Below are 25,110 nucleotides of genomic sequence, written 5' to 3' on the forward strand. Positions count from 1 at the left end.
AGGGAATGTAAATGACATACCAAATAAACCCCAAAAGATCTGAACATGAAAAGCATGGCTACAATGATAACACAAGTAAACATTTCTGTCTTGAAGACAACCATGCTCTTGGCAATCAACATTTTATATTGATTGCAGATTAGAATTTCATCATGAAACAAACTCCTGTGAATTTCTAATAGCCTACATTTTAAAAGCATAGTAATTTGCTGCGTTGATCTGGACTCTGTGGCTGCTGAGGTTTGTGAGGAATAGTTCTACTGTGTGGGCACTTATGACAGTGGGACTCCACCAATATCAAGTCTAGGTTTCATTATTAAATGAACAGCTGTTTCTGTGGAAGCCAGCATCTTTCTTTCTCAGCCTTCAATTTCTCTCACAAGACCCAAGTTGAATATGTGCAATGATCATGAAGAGGAAAGGCTGCAAACATCTCTCTCTCTCACACACACACAAACACACACACACAGACACACACACTGCGTCTAAAGCAAAGTGACTGAAGATGGTGAACTTTTAAAAATGTACAAAAACAGAAAGGGGAAACAGTTATAATCAACTTTTGCAAGTGCATTCCATTAATCTTCAAATATGGTTAATCCCAAAGTATTACATCTTATGTACTGCAAAATGGAATGTGACAATACACTAATAATGTACAGTGACTGAACAGGAATCAGAACTAGTCTTTATTTAACAAAAATAAGTTCCAAATTCTGTTGGATATTCCATGTCTACAGTGGCACTAGGTATTTTTCAAAAGCAAACGTAAGATTCCACTGCAGCCTAATTTTCCGGCAACAAACAATTAGACCAATCCAGCTTTCTCTCATTCCATAAACAATGTCAACATGCCCTCTCCTTCCCTTTGGTTTCAAATATAGTTTGTCAGGAAAGTAATTTGTTGTTGTCTGCAATTTATTCCCTGAAGAACAAGGGTAAAAAAATACTTCCATGGCACTCCAAACTATCCTACAGATGTTTGACTACCAAACAGTAACAATTCATATAGCAAGATCTGGTTAACTAGGCTGGGATTTAGCACAATAAATAATGTATATTTAATCTGGCACCATAATACTATAATTGAGATTTAATTTATTTTGTATAATTATTTCATGACTCTAAACCAGTGATGGTCAATTTATTTTAAAAAGTTGTTACTATAGCTCAAAGGATTTGCATTATTGACAATTGTCAATAGTAGGTGGGGCTACATAATAAAATCTAATTACAAAATGCTTTTTGAATGAGTAACTGCACAGGCAGGTTACTTATTCAAAAAGAATGAACTGCATCTATAGTCAATTAAAACAAAACCAAACCTCAAATCATTATTCATTCAACCAGTATTAGACAGAAAATGAAATCATTCATTATTGCCAGAGACAAACCAGTATCAATCAATCAGCACTAACTACGAAACAACATCACCTAAACTCACTGCATCCAGCCAGTGGACACACACCATTATCTAATTAGTATCAGACACAAATGAGTATTATCTGATCAGAGTTAGACACAAACTGCAAACTGTTATCACCAAGCTCAGTACACCAAACTAATAATGTGCAAATTAATTTCTTGAACCAGAAGTAAATCATTGTTTGGATTTTCAATGCAATACTTTGCTACACGTATTTATCCTCTTGTTTTGCATTTACTGGCATCTGGATTACATTTATAGTTTTATGGGTGAAACACTGCCAGAGACAATAGCACAAAACATTTGGCGTGTGAAATAAGACATAAAACCCAGCACTGCCCCTTGTTCCCTGCTCAGGTCAGGTCCCACACTGTGCACCAACCCACAGCTCCAGTAGAAAACATCTTCAGGTTGCAAGTTTTCAGTTTCCTCCTCAGTTTAAAGCAATGTGACCGAGGGAAAAAGTTTATCAGTTGTGCTAGGAAACAGCAATACTCAAAGATGAACCTCCTGTCCTGCAGAAATAAATGAAGAGGGAGAATCATCTATGGATAACCTCCTTCCAGCTGAAGTATTTAAATGATGTTGGATCAAGGTGTTCAAAACTGGTACCACTTCTTATCTTTGCACTTTAACATCATCTGAAAAGAAAACATAAAAAACACAACTTCAGGAACAGACTTTTGAGACTCTCAATCATCTAAGGTTAAAGGTGAGGCAAACATGTTTTCTTCTGAACATGATTTTAAACCAGCTGTAGAACCATATAATTAACAGCTTCCCCTGTGTCCTTTTTTCAGCTCTTCCCCTTCTTCACTGCATTCTGCAGCACCTTTCAAATTATTCCTTGCAGTTCTCAAGGAGAACTGTGGGCGGAAGGCAGAATATGAAATTTATGACAAAAATTGATTCCTTCTCTCAAAAGTCATTTTTTTTATGATCCCAGATGAAACACAATAACACTATTTAATGCCTCATGATGGCTCATTCTTTGGTCTCTCAATAAGTTGGAACGAAATTGTTCTGGGAATGTTCCAAAATAAGACTCAACAAAAGCAAAACATGATTACAGATAGAGGCAGTGAATAGTAGGAATTTATTTGACCTCTTCTCATGAAAGAGGTGAACCAAAAGAGTAAAACTCAGTAGTAAAAACAGGAAGGAAAAGATTTGGGGTTTGAAGTTGCCTTTGGGATGACTAGAATTCAATACATTGAGATGGGATTGCAAGATATTAAGAGTCATTATTACATTGCAGGATTGTTTATGAATTGGCCACTGCATTGCCAGAAAATATCTGTGATTACAAGCAGAACTTCATTGACTGTTAAGTGATTAAAATGCCGTGGATCTTGAAAGGTGCTGTGTAATTAAGCCCATTTTTTAAATGGATGAATTCAGGGACGGCACAGCATGGTAAGATCAAGGTCAGTTGTTTTTATTAATGAATTTATGATTAAAAGAGATTTTACATGGAGATTTAAGTATACGGTAAAGCTCACCCTGAGAAGAAAAAGAAACCTATTCTGACAAGTGATGGAGTTTCACAACACAATTCACATCACGCAAGATGTAATAGGAAAACAAAATTAGTATTTTCCTTAAGTGATGAGATAGGTCTTATGTCACCGAGTATTTAATATTCAATCAATTCACTGACAGGATGGGGGAGAAAAAAAGCCAGCATTTCCCAGTGAAAAATAAAAAGGAAGTATTTGCATTTAGATTGCACTGACCATGAGCTCAGAATGCATACAGCATGAAGACAATAAAGTACTTAAGTGTAGTATCTGCAAGTTCCCTTTGCAAACTTTGGAAAACTATGAGTCAAAAGATAACAAGAGGAGACTCTTGCCACTAATACACAGACCTTACCTCATGAGCATGTTTAGAGAAGGTATCGGCACTGTATAACAAGGCTGCCGTTCGCTCTTCTAGCTCACTCAGCTTCTGGCCTCTTTCATCAAGTGCTATCCTGGCCCGAGCCAACTCTCCCGCAACACCAGATGCTGCTCCTTTGACCCCTTCAATTCCACCAGTCCCTGGAATGTGCTGAGCCAGGCTCCTTGAGGCTTTCCCTGCTGCAGATTCACCAACTGGTGCAGGAGGGGGAGGGACAGAAAAAACATTTAAAAGATAAGTTAGATGTAATCCTGAGGTCAAATTAAGTAAATTGGTTTTGAAAATGGTAATGTCATGTTCAGAAATTATATTTTAAAATAATACAAAACATATATCTAGTATAATAATTTAGCATAGAGAGCTATTTTTTTCTACCAGCTATGTTTTGGCTGTGAGTATTGGGGAATGAAATGGTTTCCATATCCAATGTTTACTACTAATATCTTGAGGCTCCAATTCCACACATGTGATCTATGTCATGTGAATGCTATTCTGGTCTAAATTCAGATCTTAGAAAATCACTCACTCAACAAGGGCAGAATTTTCGGCTGACAGACCAGCCATCCTAAGGGATATACTGACTGAGGCAATATTTTTATTTATTTTTATATTTTGTTTTAGAAATGCAGTGCAGAACAAGCTTTCTGGCCCACCAACCCGTGCCATCTAGCAACCCACAAATTTAACCCTAGCTCATAGTTCCTTCAAGCAGTATTTTTGTCAATGTATTATATCAAATTTGGTCAAAAGGGAAAGAAAAAGCTGCCAAATCAGAAGCACTCATACATATTTTATCCCATCCTAATTCTCTTCATACTTTTGCCTTATCTCTCATTATTTCCTTATACCTCTATGCTAACCATTGCTTCCTCTACCAGAGGTTAAAAAACTAAGTGGATTTAAGGGTAAATACAGCAATGTATTTATATTTCCAAAAATAATTTCATGAAGTACCATATTAATGCATAAAGCAGGAGCTCATGGGATTGACACAGCTATAAAATTAACTAACTGAAAACATTGTTGAGATAAATGGATCAATTTCAGCTTGGGAAGCCCAAATAAATGGGGTGTCCCACAGATCAGTGTTGAATCCTCAATTATTTACTATTTTTATTAATGACCAAGATGAAACAACTTGGTTCCCTGTGGTCAGTTTTATTGACAGTGGGGAAAAAAGGGCTAACACCCAGAAAGGGATGTAGAGTCAAACAGGGATGGTGTATAAAAGTAAGAAAGCCTTGCAATGATTAAATGTGCCTTTGGAGAACTGTAGTTGGGGAGTTATACATATGCAGTGGAGACAGTACCGAGAATGGCTGCAAGAAATGAAGAGCATCTTATGGGAATGAATTAAGGAGGCTAGGTCTACGGACATTGGAGTTGAGAATCACAAGTGATATATTGAAGGGTGCAAGATTCTATAAATGTTTGCAAAATAGTTGATGCAAAGGTAACTCCCTTAGTGGAGGGATTCTAGGTTCACGACAATTTAGGATATGATATCCATTTAAGGTGACCACTTCTCTAGGTCATGAACTGTTGGAACTCTCCAAGCTAGGTCAAGTTGTAGATCAAGTTGTTAGGTATATTCAAGTCTTTGGGACTACAGAGAAGTCAAAAATTATGGGAATCAGGGAAGAAGGTGGAACACAGTCCAATCTAATCAGTCACTATTGAACACCAGAGCTGGCTTAAGTGGATATACTCCTGCTTCCATTTCATATAGCCTGACATTGGACCAACTCTCCTCCTTTCCTGTCACTGCAATCCTACATGCATTCAGATATACTGTATGTTTAAATTTAAAAGTAAATTTATTATTAAAGTACATATATGTCACCATATACAACCCCGAGATTCAATTTCTTGTGGCATGCTCAATAAATCCATAATAGAATAATAACCATAATAGAATCAATGAAAGACCCGCCAACTTGGGTGTTCAACCAGAGTGCAAAAGATAACAAACTGCAAATACAAAAAGAAAGAAATAGTAACAAATAAATAGCATTAAATATCAAGAATATGAGATGAGGAGCCCTTGAAAACAAGCCCAAAGGTTGTGGGAACATTTCAATAATGGGGCAAGTAAAGTTGAGTGAAGTTATCCCCTTTGGCCTGATGGTTGAGGGGTAATGACTGATCCTGAACCTGGTGGCGTGAATTTTGAGGCTCCTGTACCTTCTTCCTTCTGATGGCAGCAGCGAGAAGAGAGTGTGTCCTGGGTGGTGGGGGTCCCTGATGATGGATGCTGCTTTCCTGCGACAATGCTTCATGTACATGTGCTTAATGGTGGGAATGGCTTTACCCGTGATGGACTGGGCCATATCCACTTCTCTATGTAGGATTTTCTTTTCAATGGCATTAGTGGTTTCATACCAGGCTGTAATGCAGCCAGTCAATATACATCTACCACACATCTATAGAACGTCTGTCAAAATTTTAGATGTCATGCTGCATCTTTGCAAACTCCTAAGCAAGTAGAGGTGTTGCAATGCTTTCTTCATAATTGTGCTTACATGCTGAGCCCAGGATAGGTTCTCTGTAATGATAACCCTGAGGAATTTAAAGCTGCTGATCTTCTCCACCTCTGATTCTCTGATGAGGACTGGCTCATGGACCTCTGGTTTTCTCCTCCTGGAGTCACCTTGTTTCTGCTGACACTGAGAGTGAGAGGTTGCTGTTGTGGCATCACTCGGCCAGATTCGCAGTCTCCCTCATATATGCTGATTTGTCACCTTCTATTTGGCCTATCATCAAACTTGAATATGGCATTGGAGTTGTGCTTAGCCACAAAAGTATAAGGGCAAAGCAAGTAGAGCTTTGTGGTGTATCTGCGCTGGTGGAGATTGTGGAGGCAACGTTGTTGCTGAACTGAACTGACTGGGGTTTGCAAGTGAGAAAATAAAGGATCCACTTGCACAAGGCGGTATTGAGACCAGGTCTTCAAGCTTATTGATTAGTTTTGAGGGGATGATGGTATTGAATGCCGAACTGCAGTCGATAAAGAACATCCTGATGTGTGCACCTTTGTTGTGGATGTTGCTCTGGTAGGCAAATGGGAGCGGATCCAAGTCGCTTCTCAGGAGCTGACATGTTGCATCACGAACCTCTCTAAATATTTCATCACTGTCAATGTAAGTGTTGCTGGACAATAGTATTTAATGCAATTAACATGTTCTTCTGAGGCAGCAGTATGTGAAGTCTGCTTGAAGTAGGTGGGAAGCTCAGACTGCTGAAGTGAAAGGTTAAAGATCTTAGTGAACACTCCAGCCAGTTGACCAGCACAAATCTTTAGTACTTGGCCTGGTACCCTATCTGGGTCAGATGCTTTTTGTGGGTTCACCCTTCTGAAGGCTGCTCACATGCTGGTCTCAGAAACTGAAATCACAGGATCACTGGGGGCTATGAGAGTTCGTGATGGTTCCTCCATATTTTGATGGTTACAGCTCTTCTGGAAGCGAAGCCCTGTTGTTGTCTATGTCACTTGATTTTACTTTATAAGAAGTGATAACATTTAAGCCCTGCCACAACTGTCGAGCATCCTGTCAAGTTCAAGTTTAACTCCGAATTGACACTTTGTCTGTGAGATGGCTTTCCAGAGATCCTGTACCTGAATGAGTTTTCCTGTTCTCACAATGTCTGCATTTTCTTTCCTCCGCTTAATCTCAAAAGCAGAGCCTACAGTTACAAAAACTGAAGCCATATACTCAACCGACAGAAATCGCAAAGGTAGTTCATTTTAAACACAATGCTAAGGGCACTGATCTTTTTCCACTTTTGTTTCTTTCTGTATCTCTGCTTTAAAACTTATATATTAATCAATCTGGGTACAGGCAATTGACTTACTATTTTTCCCTGCTTGAAACAAAGGAAATCACCAGAGACTTTAGACAATTCAACTGACAGTACACACTCAAGGATGAATATTTATGTGCATTATTTATTTTGTCATCATGTCATTGTACTTACAAAGTTCTTCCCTGTCCAGTGACTGGGCACCACCACCAAACAACCCTTTAAAGAACCCCCTGTTGGGAGCCTCAGGTGTTTCCACAGGAGTAAAAAGCTCTCCCAGCATTTCCTGGAAGAAAACAAAAAACAATATATATTTGGAAATACTGTTTTATGCTTTTACAAGAACCAGCAGTACAGATAAAATGTTACATTTTTCTTGTTCCTTTGTTGGTGAAATGAGTCTAGCGCTCAGACCCGTCATAATGGCAAACTGCTTGATTCTACCAACCTAAAATGAGACTTTTTCTTAGGTAAACTTTGAGCACTATGAGTAGAATATGTATCACTGAAGTGTTTAAATGCAATTAATGCACAAGGTTCAAATTAAAACTTTGAACATTATTACAGCGACACAAGATTTGGACCAAGTCCCCTGAAAACAAATTAACTGCCAGGCAAGACTTCAACTGAAGAGTGAACACGACTAATGCAGTGTGAGAAATGAATTGTCCCTGTTACTGTTCTGTAAGGTCTGCACTGTTCCTGATCACCATTAATGCGGTGCAAGTCTGGATTGCCATCAAACTCTGATACTAAAGTATAAGATTTAGTATGTCCCCAGATACCATTAGAACAGTACATGGTTTTCACCTTTCTTAAATATAATTAGTAACCAGATAGAAACGCTAAATGCCATTAGAAGTATTTGCTTGTAATATTTGAATAATAGCCTTTAATTTCAGGCATAATCAGATTTAAAAACTTTAAAACTAGTATCCTGCCTTGATCTGATCCATCTACTTCAGATTGCTGATCCTTCTCCTGAACAAGGCAATTGACTTGAACCTTTAGCTCCACTGATCTCTCCGCAGATGCTACCTGACTTGCTGTGTATTTTCAACATTTTGGTTTTTAAAACTTTATTGCCTTTAGCAGTTGGGGTGTGTGCTATGGGAAAAATCTATGGTATTCAATGATGCTTGTATTGGATGAAGTTCAGGCATGGACTTCTAAGTCAAAGTTGCTATAAAGAACCCATGACATTAGATAACACCATGAGACCATATGACACAGGAGTAGAATTAAGCTGTTTGGCCCGATGAGTTGACTCTACTATTTGAGCACAGCTTATTTCTCTCTCAAACCCATTCTCCTGCCTTCTCTCCATAATCTTTGATGCCCTTACTAATCAACAACCTATCAAGCTCTGCTTTAAATATATCAATAACTTGCGCCTCCACAGCTGTTTGTGGCAATGAGTTGCACAGATTCACCACCCTCTGATTAAAGCAATTCTTCCTCATTTCTGTTCGAAAGGGATGCCCCTCTATTCTGAAACTGTGCCTTCTGGTCCTAGACTTTCCTACTATTGGAATCGTTCTCTCTTTGTCCACTTTATCCAAGCCTTTCAATATTCAGCAATGAGATCTTCCCTCATTTTTCTAAACTCCAGTGAGTACAGACCCAGAGATTTCAAACATTCCTCATACATTAATTCTTTCATTCCTGGGATTAAAATTCTTGTAGGCCTCCTCTGGACTCTCTCCAACCCCAGTACATCCTTTCTTGGATATCATCATCATCAGGTGCCATGCCCAGTTTGAGCTTTGACTGCCATGGCCCACACACTCCTGTTTTGGGTCAAGTGGATCAATTCATTGGTATTCATTTCCAGTTCTCTGGCTGCTGTCTCCATCATCATTTGTCTTTGTCTTCCTCTTGCTTTCTTCCCTTCAATCTTTCCCATAATTACCGTGCATTCTAACTCTTCTTTCCTAATCACATGTCCAATGAAGTTATGTTGCTTTTTCATGATCTCATACATTATTCCTCTTTCTGTGTTTGCTCTGTTCATGACATCCTTGTTAGATATTCGTTTTGTCCATGATATTCTTTGTATCCTCCTCAAAAACCACATCTCTGCTGCTTCAATTCGTTTCCTCATGTTACTAGATATTGTCCAACATTCTGAGCCATATAACATAACTGGATAAATGTAACATTTCAGTACTCTGAGGCGGGTTGTCATGCCTAGTTTAATATTAGTCAGTATACTCTTCATTCTTGTAAAGGTGTCTTTTGCCATCCCTATTCTTCTTTTGATGTCCATGTCACACCTGCCATCTGATGTCACCCAGCTTCCTAAGTAGCAAAAGTTCTTTACCTGTTTTATGTCTTCCCTGTTTATTCTCAGCCTGCAGATAGGATTCTCCTTCTTTTTGGATATCACCATACATTCTATCTTTTTGCAATTGATAGATAGACCCATTTTTGTACTTTCTTCAACAACTGTATCAATTAAGTTTTGTAGTTCTTCCTCCTTGCAATTAACACAGTATCATATCCATATCTGAAATTATTGATGTTTTCACCGCCAACTCTGATTTCCAAGATGTCTCTTATTTTTTGTAATATTGTTTTACTGTACACATTAAATAAATCAGGGGAGAAAACACACCCTTGTCTAATGCCTCTCTTGGTTTTCGTAAACTGACTCACTTCTCCATCTATTCTTACAGCGGCAGTTTGTTCCCAGTACAGATTTCTGATTAGGCAGAGGTCTTTCGAATCTAGATCTAGAGTTTCCTGTAATATTTCAAATAACTTATTGTGCTTCACTTTATCAAATGCTTTTGTGTAGTTGATAAAACAAACAAACAAATCTTTTTGCACTTGAATAGCTCGTTCTATTGGATATGGGGGTCCAAAACTGCTCACAATACTCCAAATATAATCTGACCAATGGCTTTTAGAGCCTCAGCATTATATCCTTCTTTTTTTCCCCCCAGGCCTGATGAAGGGCCTCAGCCCAAAACATACTTTTTTCCATAGATGCTGCCTGGCCTGCTGAGTTCCTCCAGGATTTTGTGTGCGTTGCTTAACAGTGCATGTTTTCTTTACTACCAACTCTACCAGCAGGTTCACCTTTATAAACTTCTGCACTGGGAGTCCAGAAGTTTTTTGTAGCTCTCATTTCTGAATTTACACCCATTTAGAAAAGTCCACCTTTATTCCTTGTACCAAAGTGCAGGACAATATACATCTCTATGCTGCATTCCATCTATAATCTCTTTGCCCATTCTCCTCATCTGTGCAAGTCCTTCTGCACACTCTCTGCTTCCTCAACATTACCTGCCCCTCCTATCTTTGTATCATCTACAAACTTGGCCCCAAATCCATCAATTCTGTCATCCATATAATGTGAAAAGAGGAGGCCCAACACCATCCCCTGTGGAATACCATTAGTCACTGGCAGCCAACCAGTAAAGGCCCAGTTTATTGCCACTATTTGCCTTCTGCTGATCGGCCAATCTTCTATCCATGATAGTATATTTCCTGTAATATCAGAGGCTCTATCTTGTTTAGCAGCATCACGTACAGCACCTTGTCAAAGGCCTTTTGAAAGTCCAAGTAAATAAGTTCAATTGAATCTATTTTGTCTACCCCTGCCTATTACTTCCTCAAAGAATTTCAACAGATTTGGCAGACAAGATTTCTCCTTATGGAAACCAGGCTGCCTTTGGCCCATTTTATCACGTGTTTCCAAGTACCCAAAAACCCTATCCTTATTACTTCAACATCTGACATCAGCCTAACTGACTTATAACTTCTGTGTTTTGCCTCTCTCTTCTTAAGGTGTGGAGGGACACTTCAATTTTCCATTCCTCTGGGAACATTCCAGAATCTAATGATTCTTGAAAGATCATTACTAATGCATAGATAATCTCTTCAACTACTTTTTCCAGAACAATAGGGTGTAATTCATCTGGTCCAGGTGACCTATCTACTTTCAGACCTTTCAGCTTTCCAAGCACCTTTTTAACAAGAGTGACTACACTCACTTCTGCTCTCTAAACTCTTTCAAGTTTCTGGCATGTTGCTGGAATCACCCACCCACAATTAACAAAAGCAGTTCTAGGATTGAAAGCACAATTTAAGAAAATATAAATGGTGGAAAAGGCTCCCATGTAAATATCTGGTAAAAGAGATTAATTGACACATCCAGCTTTTCAATATTTGGTTTTGTTGAATTTCTTCACTCGTTCTCATCTGCCCATCATCGTCTACCTCCGAAAACTAGTGAGATATTGGCGCTTCTTTTGGATTCCTGATATTTAATCACTCAATATCTTCAGCTGCTGAACTCTGGGATTGCACCTTAATGCTCATGCAACACACACTTTAAAAGCCAGCTCTCTGTAAAGCTTTTGGTACGTGCTTTGCTTGTTCAGAAATACTCCGAGTAAGCCCTTGAGGTGCTTACTAATGGAAATTGCACATTCTTGTTGATAGCTCAGCAAAACACAAGAAAATATTGAGCTGATGTTTGGTCAGTGTGTCAGTTTTGAGCAGCATTCTAAAGCTTGATCATTCGATAGGTTTATTTCAGATTTTCCAGTCTGCACAGCTAACAAGTCAAAGGCAGAGCTAAAGGAAGACAAAGCTCCGGGAACACTGCATCATCAAAAGTCACGAGTGGGCATCTCCACTGCTTGCTCATGCAGGTCCATTTTTCCACAGAATAGAAAATGGGAGATCTGTGAACAACTCACTTACATACAAGACAAAGTCTGCAGATGCTGGAAATCCAAAGTAATACACACATAATGCAGGAAAAACTCAGGCCAGGCAGTATCTATGAAAAACAGTTGACATTTCAGCCTGAGACCATTCTGCATGACTAAAGAAAGAGGGAAGATGCCAGAATAAAAAGCTGAGGGGACGGGAAAGAGGCTAGCTGGAAGGTGATAAGTGAAGGCAGGTGGGTGGGAATGGTCAAGGGCTGGAGAAGAAAGAATCTGATAGGAGAGGAGAGTGTTATTAGAAAAGGCTGATTTCTGAATTATCTTTGCCCGCACTATAATGCAGAAGTGCATCCTTTTGCTTTGTATTCTTGAGAAAGCATGGTGCTGCATGGACAAATGGTAGAAATCCCCGAGAAAATTAATTGATTTGTGAATGTTGCTCTCTGTGTGTGTGTGTGTGTGTGTGTGTGTGTGTGTGTGTGTGTGTTTTTGTGTATATATCATAGAAAAACAGACTGTTTAATATGTCTCTGATCCATGTGATATAATGTCACGCACATTAAGAGATAAGAGTGAAATGAGCATCAGAACATAAGAAATTGGTGGAGTCGGCCATTTGGCCCAACGAGCCTGCTCTGCCATTCAATAAGATCTGGCCATGGACTCAGCTCCATCTACCTACTCTTCCCCATTGCCCTCAATTCCTCTGCTATGCAAAATTAATTGTCTTCAGTATAGTTAATGAGGTAGCCCCAACTGCTTCAGTAGTTAGAGAATTCCACAGATACACTACTCTGTGAAAAGCAGTTTCTCATCATCGCCATCCTAAATCTTCTCTCCCAAATCTTGATGCATATTTCTCATCACACTTACCAGTTGAAACAACTTTTCTGCCTATATTTTACTTATCCTTTTCATAATTTTGTATGTTTCTATAAGATCTCCCTTCATTCATCTGAATTCCAGTGAGTATAGTCCCAAGTGACTTAATCTCACCTTCTAGGTTAACCCCATCACCCCATAATTCAACCTCGTGAACCTCCTCTGCATCACCTCCGAAGTAATTATGTCCTTCAAGTAAGGAGATCAGAACTGCATGCACTACTCCTGATGTGGCTTCAACAGTGCCCTGTACAGGTGCAGGATAACTTCCCTGCTCTCAAATTCAATCCCTCTAGCAATGATGGCCAACATTCAATTTGCCTCCTCGATAATCTGCTGCACCTGCAAGCCAAACTTTTGCAATTCACACACAACCTCTCTGTGAACAGCATGCTGCAATCTTTCACCTTTTAAATAATCTGATCCTCTATTTTTCCTTCCAAAATGGATGACCTCACATTTATCCACATTGAACTTCATCACCCAGACCCTTGCCTACTCACTTAATCTATCTATATCTCTCTGCATCTTCTGTGCAATTTGCTTTTCCACTCAATTTAGTGTCATTAGCAAACTTAGATACACTACACTCAGCCGCTCTTCCAAATCGTTAATGTATTTAGTGAGCATTTGCAGGCCCAGCACTAATCTCTCCACTCACCACTGACTGCCAACCAGAGAAACATGCACTCATCCCAACTCACTTCCTTCTATTGGTTAACCAGTCCTTTATCCACTTTATAATACATCACCCCAACTCCATGCATCCCTTTATCTTATGGATAAGTCTTTAATGTGCCACCTTAATGCAAAATTCATTGCCACAGTCATCTTCAGAAGCCACGTCACTGAGTATATTTAAAGCAGAAGTTGATAGGTTCTTGATTAGTAAGGATACCAAAGGTTACAGGGAGAAAGCAAGAGAATAGGCTTGAGAGGGATAATAAATCAGCCATGATGGAATGGCAGAGCAGACTGAATGGCCTAATTCTGTTCCAAGTGAATGCCTTCTGGGAATCCAAGTATATTATACTCACCTCTTCCATTCTATCCACTGCACTCATTATATTCTTTAAGAAATCTAATAAGTTTCTCAAACAGGATCTGCCCTTCATGAATCCATGCGGGGTCTACCTTAACAACTTATAAACAGATGTCTTGCTATTTTTCCCTTAATAACAGCTTCACGCATTTTCCTGACTACAGACATTAAGCTAACTGGCCTATAGTAACCTGCCTTTTGCCTACATTGTTTATTGAACAGTGGCATGACATTTGCTATCTTTGAAACTGCCAGAGAATTCTGTGATAATAACTTGCATCATTTTTCAATAACTTGGGATACATCCCATCAGGACCAGGGGACTTGTCTACCTTTAGGCCCACTAGTTTGCTCATCACTATGTCCTTAGTGGCAGCAATTGTATCGAAGTCCTTACCTCTAATCATATATATAACATCTCCCTTTGGTATGTTAGATACGTCCTTCACTGTGAAGACCTCCATCACATAGTTGTTCAAGGCTTTGGCCATTTCCACATTATCCAATATTAATCCCCCCTTCCCATCTCTCAAGGGACCTGCATTCACTTTAGCCACCCTTTTCTACTTTATGTAATTATAAAAACTTTCACAGTCTTATATTTAGTGCTAGTTTACTTTCATAATCTATCATCTCTTTCCTTATTGCTTGATTATTGATTCTTTGTTGCTTTTTAAGGTTTTCCCAACCTTCCAGTTTCCTACTACCTTTGGCTACTTTGTATGCATCAGCTTTTACTTTGATGCATTCTTTCATTTCCTTAGTTATCCAAGGCTGTCTCTCTCCACTCTTACTGCCTTTACTTTTAACTTTTGTTGAGCACTGTGAAAAATCCAGAAAGATGGCACCAGTGAACAACAGTGACATTCTGCAGACAGCTCAAAAAACTACTAGTTACTCCTCTTCTTCGAAATACACCTCTTCTTCTGAGCTGGGATTGACTGCAGCCTGTAATTTCCCTTTTAAAGATGTATTTTTGAGCCGACTAAATGACCTGGCGTTCTTTGATCTCTTGGGGGATTTGGTGTGTATGCCGGCAGAGAATGAAGCTACGTCCATTGCTGGGGGTGGAGGCTATGTTGATTCTTAATGGTGGAACACAAACTCATGGTCAGTTCTGTTACTCTGTGCTGATTAAAGCATTGAGCAAGATTAAAATCAACAAGGACAAGAGCCAAAAATGAATAGGTATTCAGCACTGCATGCCTGCATTTGACCGAACTCTTCTCACTGTTGCCAGTGGGCGGAAGGTATGGGAGTCTTGGACTTGTACTGGATGGGCTTCACTTACCTCAGTGCTGAACACACTCCACATCTATCGACTCACTTCTGGCGACTCTGCAGATCATGCTCCTTGTGTTTTTGTTTATTTTTATTTACTATTTGCGCGATTTGATCAACTTGCTTCAGTGCTGAACTGACTTTGCAGCTGTGGCCTGCAGCCACCAGCACAATGTTGAACAGAATCCACAGCTGTGACCTGCAGCCACTGGACTCCCGGGCAGGCTGCAATGGCCTCAGTAGCTCTGTGGCTGTGGACTTACTTTCAGGGACTCTGTGGTTAATATTATTTATTTACTTTGTATTGTTTGCACAATTTGTTCACTTCTCCCCCCCACCCCCACACAGATTGGGTGTTTGAAGCTCTTTTGTGGGTTTTTATTCAAATGGGTGTTAGAGTGAGTTTTTGGAAGCATTGTCTATGCATTATCTATAACTTTGTAAGTAGCGATTGCCTTTTGTGTTTAGCATATAAGTATCGAGCCCACATTGGGACCTTTTCAGAATGGCAGGCAGTGACTAATGGGGTACTGCAAGGCTCAGTACTGGGACCCCAGATGTTTACAATATATATTAATGACTTAGACGAGGGAATTAAATGCAGCATCTCCAAGTTTGTGGATGACACGAAGCTGGGCGGCAGTGTTAGCTGTGAGGAGGATGCTAAGAGGATGCAGGGTGACTTGGACAGGTTAGGTGAGTGGGCAAATTCATGGCAGATGCAATTTAATGTGAATAAATGTGAGGTTATCCACTTTGGTGGCAAGAACAGGAAAACAGATTATTATCTGAATGGTGGCCGATTAGGAAAAGGGGAGGTGCAACAAGACCTGGGTGTCATTGTACACCAGTCATTGAAAGCAGGCATGCAGGTACAGCAGGTGGTGAAAAAGGCGAATGGTATGCTGGCATTCATAGTAAGAGGATTCCAGTACAGGAGCAGGGAGGTACTACTGCAGTTGTACAAGGCCTTGGTGAGACCACACCTGGTCCCCTAATCTGAGGAAAGACATTCTTGCCATAGAGGCAGTACAAAGAAGGTTCACCAGATTGATTCCTGGGATGGCAGGACTTTCATATGATGAAAGACTGGATCAACTAGGCTTGTACTCTCTGGAATTTAGAAGATTGGGGGGGGGGATCTGATTGAAACGTATAAAATCCTAAAGGGATTGGACAGGCTAGATGCAGGAAGATTGTTCCAGAATGAGGGGTCACAGTTTGAGGATAAAGGGGAAGCCTTTTAGGACCGAGATTAGGAAAAACTTCTTCGCACAGAGAGTGGTGAATCTGTGGAATTCTCTGCCACAGGAAACAGTTGAGGCCAGTTCATTGGCTATATTTAAGAGGGAGTTAGATATGGCCCTTGTGACTGAAGGGATCAGGGGGTATGGAGAGAAGGCAGATACAGGGTTATGAGTTGGATGATCAGCCATGATCGTACTGAATGGCGGTGCAGGCTCGAAGGGCCAAATGGCCTACTCCTGCACCTATTTTCTATGTTTCTATTGGGCTAGCAGACCTTTCCATCGAAAGTGTCTCCGTCTGTACGATGTCTGTTGTACCTTCTTGTGTCAAATAAAGAAGCTGCTTTGTATCTACCAGTGACTCTGTCTCTCCAGTGGTTTCACCCACGCTACAACATTTGGTGTCAGGAGTGGGATACTTCGTGACCCATCGTGTGGCCAGCGTTCCTAGCAGTCTAAGTTGGTGAGTATTTTTCTAAAATAACACTCATACTTGGATCTGTTCGGTCGGTGGTACACGGGAAAATGAAGTATCATGAACGCGGAGAGCTGAACTGGTAGATATAAAAGTAGTGTGTGCGTGTGCATGTGTGTTTATGTAAGTGAGGAATCTTTACAAGTTAACTTGGTTAACTTGGACCACCAATTGCAAAAGGTGGTAACCGACGGTACGATTTAAGACGCCAGAGTAGGGGCGTGTATACTCGTTCCGGAAGCTGCATTTTAGTGTACGTGTTTGCAGGTGTGATGGAAAGGAATACAGCAGACATCATGAGTTCAGGTACCCAAAAGTGGCAGATAGTGGAATACATACCCTGTGGTTTTAAATATGTACTGTTTAACTGCTACCCGTCTTTTATATTTTGCGTAGTCTGGGCATTAGTGTGGGGTTATCTCAGGGAGAGGTTTTACCCAGATAGATCTACCAGAATGGCACCTATTGAGGTCAAGCAACATCAGGTTGAGAACCCTGATGATCCAAGCCAGCCTTTGACCTTGATTACAACTATTCATAAACCCTTCACCCCGGGGAGAAACAGAGCATCTTGTCTGAGTTTCCCTCACTTAAAGTCGCCTGTGGGAATTCAGAATTCTGGCGTAAGCTCGAGGAAATGGTTGAAATTCACCAGATGCACCCTAAAGATATACACGTGTTAGTGAAAGCCAAGTGCCCGAGGAATATGTGGGACAGGATGGCCCAAGGGGTGCGGGATGGTACATGGGCAACTACCAGGAGTGCCAGTAATGAAGAAAGATATCGCTCTTTTAAAGGGTAAGTAAGGCAGCGGCTGGGGGGAGGCGAGAGTAGCTGGGGAATGATAATGGCAGTGATTCAAAAAGCTGACGAGACAGCCATGGATTATGCAGAGTGTAAATATAGAGCATATGAGGAGTATTCAAAGTTGGATAATCCAGGGGGGGACATCCCAGCCTTCCTAAAAATGCTGAAGGAAGGCCTGAGCTCAGCCCACCAGGAGGTTTTAGATTTAGGCATAACGGTAGGGTCCAACTACGATAGTTTCATGGACCAGGGAGATAGACCAAAGAAAAGGTAAGAGAAATCGTAAAGTCGGTATAGTGCATGCAGATGCTGTGATGTCCTGGAGAGTTTGTTTTGCTTGCCAGCAGCCAGGGCACCTAGCAAAGGACTGCTGGACCAGGTATAAGGCAGTGAAGGAGTTGATATACTACAGCTGTGGCCTATCAGGACATGGCTGGAGACAGTGTCCAAAAGGGAGGGGGAAAACCCAGGTGAAGGTCACGGCAGACACCCAGCCACTCAGCCCATCAGTAACCAGTCTGTCGATCAGATCAAAGAGCTAGTAATGGTGCCTCTTAGGGCAGAAAAAGATGTGGCAGCGGGCTCCACTGCCAGCGCTGGTGGCCCACGGATGTACACAATGGCATTGTTAGGGGGAACGGCAATGCAGTATGTTAGTGGACACGGGCATCGGTATCAATAACAGACTTACCCTTACCAACAACTGGACAGGCCAGTTATATCAGGGGTGTAGGAGGGAAAACAGTAAAAGCAGAAAGAAGTGAGTCACAAATACTAGAAATCGGGGGAGTGCAGCTTCCAGTGTATTTCTGGGTATGTCCAAATAATGAGGGCACGATCCTTGGAATAGACATTCTAAGGGAAGCAGGAGCTGTTATAGATTCAGGAAAAGGAGAACTAATATGGACAAGTCAGGGGCAGTGAACGCACACAACCAACAGAATACACAGCCTGGCTAGCATAGGTGCAGCTGCCCCGATCATTAGAGACTGGAGCCAGGATGGTGTCTATGGGTTACCTTGTCAGCAGTTCCCAGCAGTGTGGGCTACACATAAGCAAGATTGTGGTCAAGTAAAGATAAACCCAGTTAAAATAGAGGAGGGTCTGTATAAACCCCCTAAGCAGGACCCTATACAAACTGACACACTGACCATTGTTCAGGGTATAGTGAAGGAACAAAAACACTAGGGGATACTCGGAGAGACTGCGGCCACTCCAGAACATAAAGTTTTCCCAGCCGAGGGGACCCTGGGAAAACATCCAGATAGACTTCACAGGGCCCCTGCCAAAAAGCAGGGGGAAGAGTTACTGTCCAGTAATCATGGATCACTTCACCTGGTGGGTAGAGGCTTTCCCAACAAGGGACTGCACCGCCCGCACCACTGCATGGATCCTAGTTCAGGAAATCCTCCCAAGGTGGGGAACCCCAGTTCAGGTGGATTCAGATCAGGGAGCACATTTCACAAGGAAAATGATGAAGGAAATGTGCCGACTGCTAGGGATTTGACAACGATTCCACGTACCTTACCACCCCCAGAGTTCAGGGATGGTAGAAAGGATGAACTGAACAATCAAGAATGCGTTAGCCAAAGCTATAGCTGAGGCAGGAAAGACATGGGTTGATGTATTACCAGGAACCCTGATGAGATTGCGCGCAACCCCAAACCACACGTTGGATCTCAGCCCCTACGAATTATTGATGGGGCAAGCAATGCGACTCCCTTATGGGGTAATTACGGGTTGTGGGGAGCCTGGGGCTTACAGGGATAGAATGACCCAATATGTGAAAGACCTTTGTAACCAACTTAAAATGTTGAAGGACCGAGTGAAATAACAGCAGCAAATTGCTGATCAGAGAGAGAGAGAGGGGATAGTCCTTACACAGCCCGGTGACCAAGTTATGGTGAGGGTGCTGCCGGAAAAGCCAGGGTTAGCCCCCAAGTGGATAGGACCACAGACAGTACTCTTAACAAATGATGCGTGTGTCTGTGTGCAGACTCGGCGAGGCAGCCAGTGGAAACACTAGGCCCAGGTTAAAGCATACGACTCACCCTCTTGTTGCTCCCACAGACGGAGTGGGGAACCAAGTGTACCCAGTAACCATGTAATTACAGAGAACCTAAGAGAGGAACACCAGCCGGTCATGCCAGACCTGACCACAGCAGATGAAAACATACCCGGAGAAAACGCAAAGGCAGAAAACACCGAGAGCATGGCAGAAGACACTGAGAACATGTTGGAAAGCCATGAATAGCCTGCTAAAGTGTGACGATGATGGTGCTCTGTAAAGAAGGCTGGTTGCTGAAGGTAGATGATTAATTTTATAGCATAGAATAGAAAATTATTGGGAAATAGATGGGGAGAGATTTTTAAGTTAAAGCAGAGACTGCAAGTTCCACCACTTCGATGGCATTTCAGACTGCACACGGCAGCTGGAAACAGTCACCCCCAGTCTGAGGAGCTGGGCCCTTTTTAGCAGTTGGGTCAGTGATCGACCGGACAGTTCAGAAAGGGGTACCACCGGGGAGAGGTCCTTGCAGACATTTACATAGAGGCCACCCCAACCCCTTCCTATACATTGATGAGAGAGCCTGTGGGTGTTCCTGGAAGGAGAGTTTCAGTGACCAGAGGATAAAGGGCTGAAGACAAAGGAATGTGATTAAGCTGCAGGCAGCCTGCAGGGAAACAGCCGACAGGCACGTGAAAGGAGCTGCATTTCTAAGGACTTGGAACAGCCTCTCTGCTTAACATTTGGTAGGTAGCAATTAGGGAATGCTAGGATAGATATCGAAGTACGTAAAACTGGGGGGGGGGGGGGCGGCGATTTTGAGACAGGGCATTTTTGTTGCCCTATTTGAGCAGGTGCTCATAAGTTGGCCTATACTGGTACAAATTTAATTTTTGTCCAGGAGGGCCAAGAGGAGGGACTGTTAGAGTGAGTTTTTGGGTAGATGATTCATTTACGCTTAAATAACCCTGGCCACCAATCTTCTATTTGACAAAGTATTGTGGATTGAGTTCACAACAATGCATTTCCTAAAAGCAGTGAATACCAGACGGTGCTGATGCCGTAGTTTGACCAGATGCTGTAGTTTTGAAGACAGCCTTATTCATACTTTATAAATATTAATTGTCCTCTATGTTAGCACGTAAAATACCAAATAAATGTATTGTGGATTTGACTTACACTCCTAAAGGCTGTGAGTACCAACCCAGACATGTTGGCGTTGGAAGGAAAGGATAAAGTCAGGAGGTGTGATGTTTTGTATGTAGCTTCAAAAGGAAGCATTGTCTATGCATTAACTATAACTTTGTAAGTAGTGATTGCCTTTTGTGTTTAGCATATAAATATCGAGCCCACATTGGGCTAGCAGACCTTTCCACCGAAAGCGTCTCTGTCCGTTTGATGCTTGCTGTACCTTGTTGTGTCGAATAAAGAAGCTACTTTGTATCTACCAGTGACTCTGTCTTTCTGGTGATTTCATCCATGCTACAACAATGGGTTCTATTGTGCTTCTGTTTTGTGGCTGCCTACAAGATGGATCTCAAGGTTGTATACTGTATACATACTTTGATAATAAATGTACTTTGAAATTACTTTGAAAGTCTTCCACTGTTTAACTGTCCCACCACGCAGCCTACATCCCCAATCTATGCAAGCCAGCTTCTCCCTCATCCCATTGTAGACTTCCTTATTTAGGCATAATGCACTGGTTGAACTGTTACACCCCCATTTGTATAAGAAATTCAATCATACTGAGATCACTCTTTCCAAGAGGATCCTCAAATACAAAAGTGTTATCTTTTTCTAATGTAAAGACACTTTCAGTGCTTAAGCATTGTAACAAACTTTAATGATTCTTACCTGTAAATTCTCACATGTTCCTTGACTGTAGGTGATACGTTGGATCTCAGTGGGGGAAACCAAATACAGAGCTTGCCCATTATTGGTGAAACAGAAAGTACGAGCTATTCGCATATCAGTCAGTGGCAAATAATTGACATCCAGCAGTGGCCTAAGACTCGGCAAGCTTCAAAAGAAAATCAGAATATATTGTTTCAGAACATAGGAATGCTATTTCCTGCATAAGGTACACAATGCAATAAACATTTACCAGGAAAAGACACCCCACAATGAGCAGTTACGTTATACAATACACACATACCTGGATAGAACTGCTGAAGTTTTATATTAATGAACTAAAGTATTGTTAGTGAGCTGTTTTTTTAAAAACACAAAAGGAAGACAGTAGAGTTCTCCTGTCTACTCGATGCAAAATCAATGCACTGGGAAATAAAACACACCTTCTTTGAAAAGGACAAATACATTTGCAGGAAGTGTTGTCAACTGGAGTACAGTATTTGATTCTGGACCCTAATTCACTAAAGTGCAACTGTGAGGCTAATTACCAGGTGAAAAGTAACTGTAATGCAAAAGAAATGATGATGCAAATCTGAAATAAAAACATCACTGAAATAGTCAGTAAGCCAGACAATACCTGTGGAGAAAGAAACAAAGTTAATGTTTTGAGTCAGTCTTTCATTGGGACAAGGGAAGTTAGAAACTGGTCAGCCAGTCTAAATCAGGATCACTTATGACCTTGGGACAAAGTTTTGGTTCACCAAGGGATTCCAGCTGGAGTTACATCTGTGGCACTATGTGAAATCTAATTACAGGATGGTGGTAGAACAAACTGATGGTTTGGAGATTCAATAGCCAAAGATGGCATTTCAGATGCTACCTCCATTGTGGCAAGGTCGAGGAGATAACTGAGCAAATGCACAACTCTCTGAGAAGGGTGGGTGAAAGGTCAAAGGTCATGGGCTACAATTGAGAATCAGGCCTTACATGTAGGGTACAGGAAACCAGGACGGAGATTTTAAAAAAACAGGACCTCACTAACCATGATGACTGATACAATGCGGCATTAGTCTAAAATTGGCTGTGTGGAGCAAGCGGGAGGCTTTTGAGTGCTGAGCACCAAGTCTGGCTGTGAGAGTGATGGATCTGTACAAAAGACTGGGTTGCAAGTCCACAGGAGTTGGCCAATATCCTGGTAGTGTTGTTGCAGAGTGGAGGTGACAACCTGAAAGCAGCTTCTGAAAGGAAAGGGGCAAAAGTGGATGTAGAAGATATGGATCTAATAAATTTGTAAGGCAAGGGAAACAAAGATTGAGTAAAGGAAATAAAATTTGAAATAAAAACAAACTGCTGAAAACACATAGATTGGGTGCATTTGAGGGGAAAGAAACATTAATAACCTGTTGAAATATTCTTGAAACCTTTTGTTGAAATATGACTAAGTTGACCAAGAGGCCCAAGAGGCTGCAGACGCTAGAATCTGTAGCAATAAACAATCTGTTGCAGGAAATCAGTGGGTCAAGCAGCATCTGTGGGGCAAAAGGTATTACTGTATTGACCTCCCTCCTTAGCCATCAACCATTGACTGGCCCTCGTGCCCTCATCTCAATGCTTTCCCCCCTTTATACCGGCCAACTTCCCTTGTCACTTTCAATCCAGCAGGGTTTCAGAACACTACCCCCCCCTCCCCACACAGATGCCACTCAATCTGCTGAGATCCCCCCAGCTGCTGATTGTTGCTTAAAGATGAAGACTGGCAGTTCAACATTCTTCTTGGTAAAGTTTTCACAGAAGACAGAGGGGGAAAGTGGGAATGGTTGCAGCATCATGGATAATGGAAACAATTGCACCTGAAAGGAGATGTTTTGTTGAAAAGATCAAACAAAGAAGTAGTATAGGTTGAAATGAGGAATGAGGAAAGAGTGCTCGGAGTGTTACAAGCCCACAAGTAGTCAGAGGGAGAAAAGAGAGCTAATATTTTGGTCAGTTATTTTTGTACTTCACACTAAGGCATAACATAACGAGGTATTTCAGCTATCCTAACAATAGCTGTGACAATAACAGTGGTAAGAGGATTAGAGGATTAGAAAACGTAAAGTTCTTGAAATGGGACTTTTGAGAGCAAGTCTACAAATGAAGAAGATGGCATTGGGAAAGCATTTTAGAGGCAGACATCACAATTTGGTTTGATCTAGCATTACTAAAAAACAGAACAAAAGTAACCAAGCAGCATGGGAGTTAGCATTGCTGCCTCACAACTCCCGGGACTAGATTTTGTCATGACCTTGAGTGCTGTCTATGTGAAGTCTGCACATTCTCCCTGTGACCACACGTTTTCGCTAGGGACTTCAGTTTTAACCCACATAGCAAAGATATACAGGCATGTTAATTGACTATGTAAATAACCCTATAGGTGGATAAGTTGCAGGAACAAATCAAGGAGGTGTATGGGCATACAAGTTGCTGACATTATCAAAGGGAAGAGACGAATGGGACTGATGGGATCGTTCTGCTTAAGGGCCAAATGCGACCTTCTGTGTTACAAGTATAACTATAAATTTTGGTATTGACAATTATACAGGGTTAGTCATAAAAAGTAGACTGTGGATGTAAACCAGTTTGAGCAGTGGGAAGCATCTAAGGAAAAGATGGTGATCGTCCCCATTAAGATCACTTTAGAAAACTCAATTTATCTGGTCAAAATGGATACCAGGGCACAGAAGGTGAAAAAAAGAGATTACAACAAATACCAATATAAGTAGAAGTGAAAATAGAAAGGAAACTAAGAAGGCAAAAATACTGCATAAAATTGATATTCCATAAAATATGTGAAATAAAATAACAAAGCAAAGGAGTATTATAACATTGGAATGAGACCTACAGGCAAAGGAAACTCAGTGTGTCAAGTTACAAATTACTATTCTGTACAACTTCATGGAAAAATTGTTTGACACAAATATTGAGGAAGAATGACAGGTATTACACATGATAAACATGTAGAAAGGACACATTAATAGATCAATAATCATAACAGAAATTAAGTCCCAGGTAAAAACATATCCCAGGATCTTAAAGAAAGTAAGAATGAGAATAGTGTGTTCAAGTTTGAGCTCGAGCTCAAAATCAGGTTTAACTGTCACAATGATATATACCAAGGGAATAAATGCCACAAAACCTGGCTCTTTGCTGCAGCAGTACATACAGTACATTACGCATAGGTTAACAGGTGCTGCCATGACTCTTGGCTACAATTGTGTGGCTAACACTCTGACTACCGGAGTCATGTCAAAGGATTGGAAGATTGCAAATGTTGAAAAAGAATGAATCAAAAGTCAGTTAACCCAGCATAGGTGCTGGGAAAATTAATGGAAAGAAGAATATCAGGACACCAGGAAATCAGCAAGAATTTGTTAAGGGAATGTCATCTCTGATTAACAAAAACATTTTTACCAAGGAAGACCAATGCTGGAGTTCTATCGATTTCAACAAGGTGTTTGAATAGATCTGGAAAGGAAATGCTCAAGGGATACAAGAAAAAGTGAAAATGATAGTGCATTAAAATTGGCTTACTCCAGAAACAAAAAGCAAACACCAAAGTTCATTGCATTTAAAAATGAATCCTAATGATTACTTGAAGAATTTTAATCAATGAGGCAATAAACAGCAAGTGGGGAGAGGTTACATTAGCACAAGTAATTAA

General features: G+C 41.0%; 1 protein-coding gene across 7 annotated transcripts in view; it reads right to left on the bottom strand.

Moving 5' to 3' along the window:
- Positions 1 to 676: 676 nt before the first annotated feature.
- LOC140201476 (syntaxin-binding protein 5) overlaps positions 677 to 25,110 on the bottom strand; it is a 228,458-nt gene continuing 204,024 nt past the window's right edge. For all 7 annotated transcript variants that reach the window (XM_072265644.1, XM_072265649.1, XM_072265645.1 and 4 more), the window contains 4 exons: positions 21,414 to 21,579; positions 7,304 to 7,415; positions 3,302 to 3,522; positions 677 to 2,067 (listed from right to left, as the gene is read on the bottom strand). In XM_072265644.1, the coding sequence (XP_072121745.1) occupies positions 2,026 to 2,067; positions 3,302 to 3,522; positions 7,304 to 7,415; positions 21,414 to 21,579 (541 nt within the window). In that variant the 3' untranslated portion in view covers positions 677 to 2,025. The remainder of the gene's footprint in view (positions 2,068 to 3,301; positions 3,523 to 7,303; positions 7,416 to 21,413; positions 21,580 to 25,110) is intronic.

Source organism: Mobula birostris, chromosome 8, assembly GCF_030028105.1.
Source record: "Mobula birostris isolate sMobBir1 chromosome 8, sMobBir1.hap1, whole genome shotgun sequence".
Classification (NCBI taxonomy): domain Eukaryota; kingdom Metazoa; phylum Chordata; class Chondrichthyes; order Myliobatiformes; family Myliobatidae; genus Mobula; species Mobula birostris.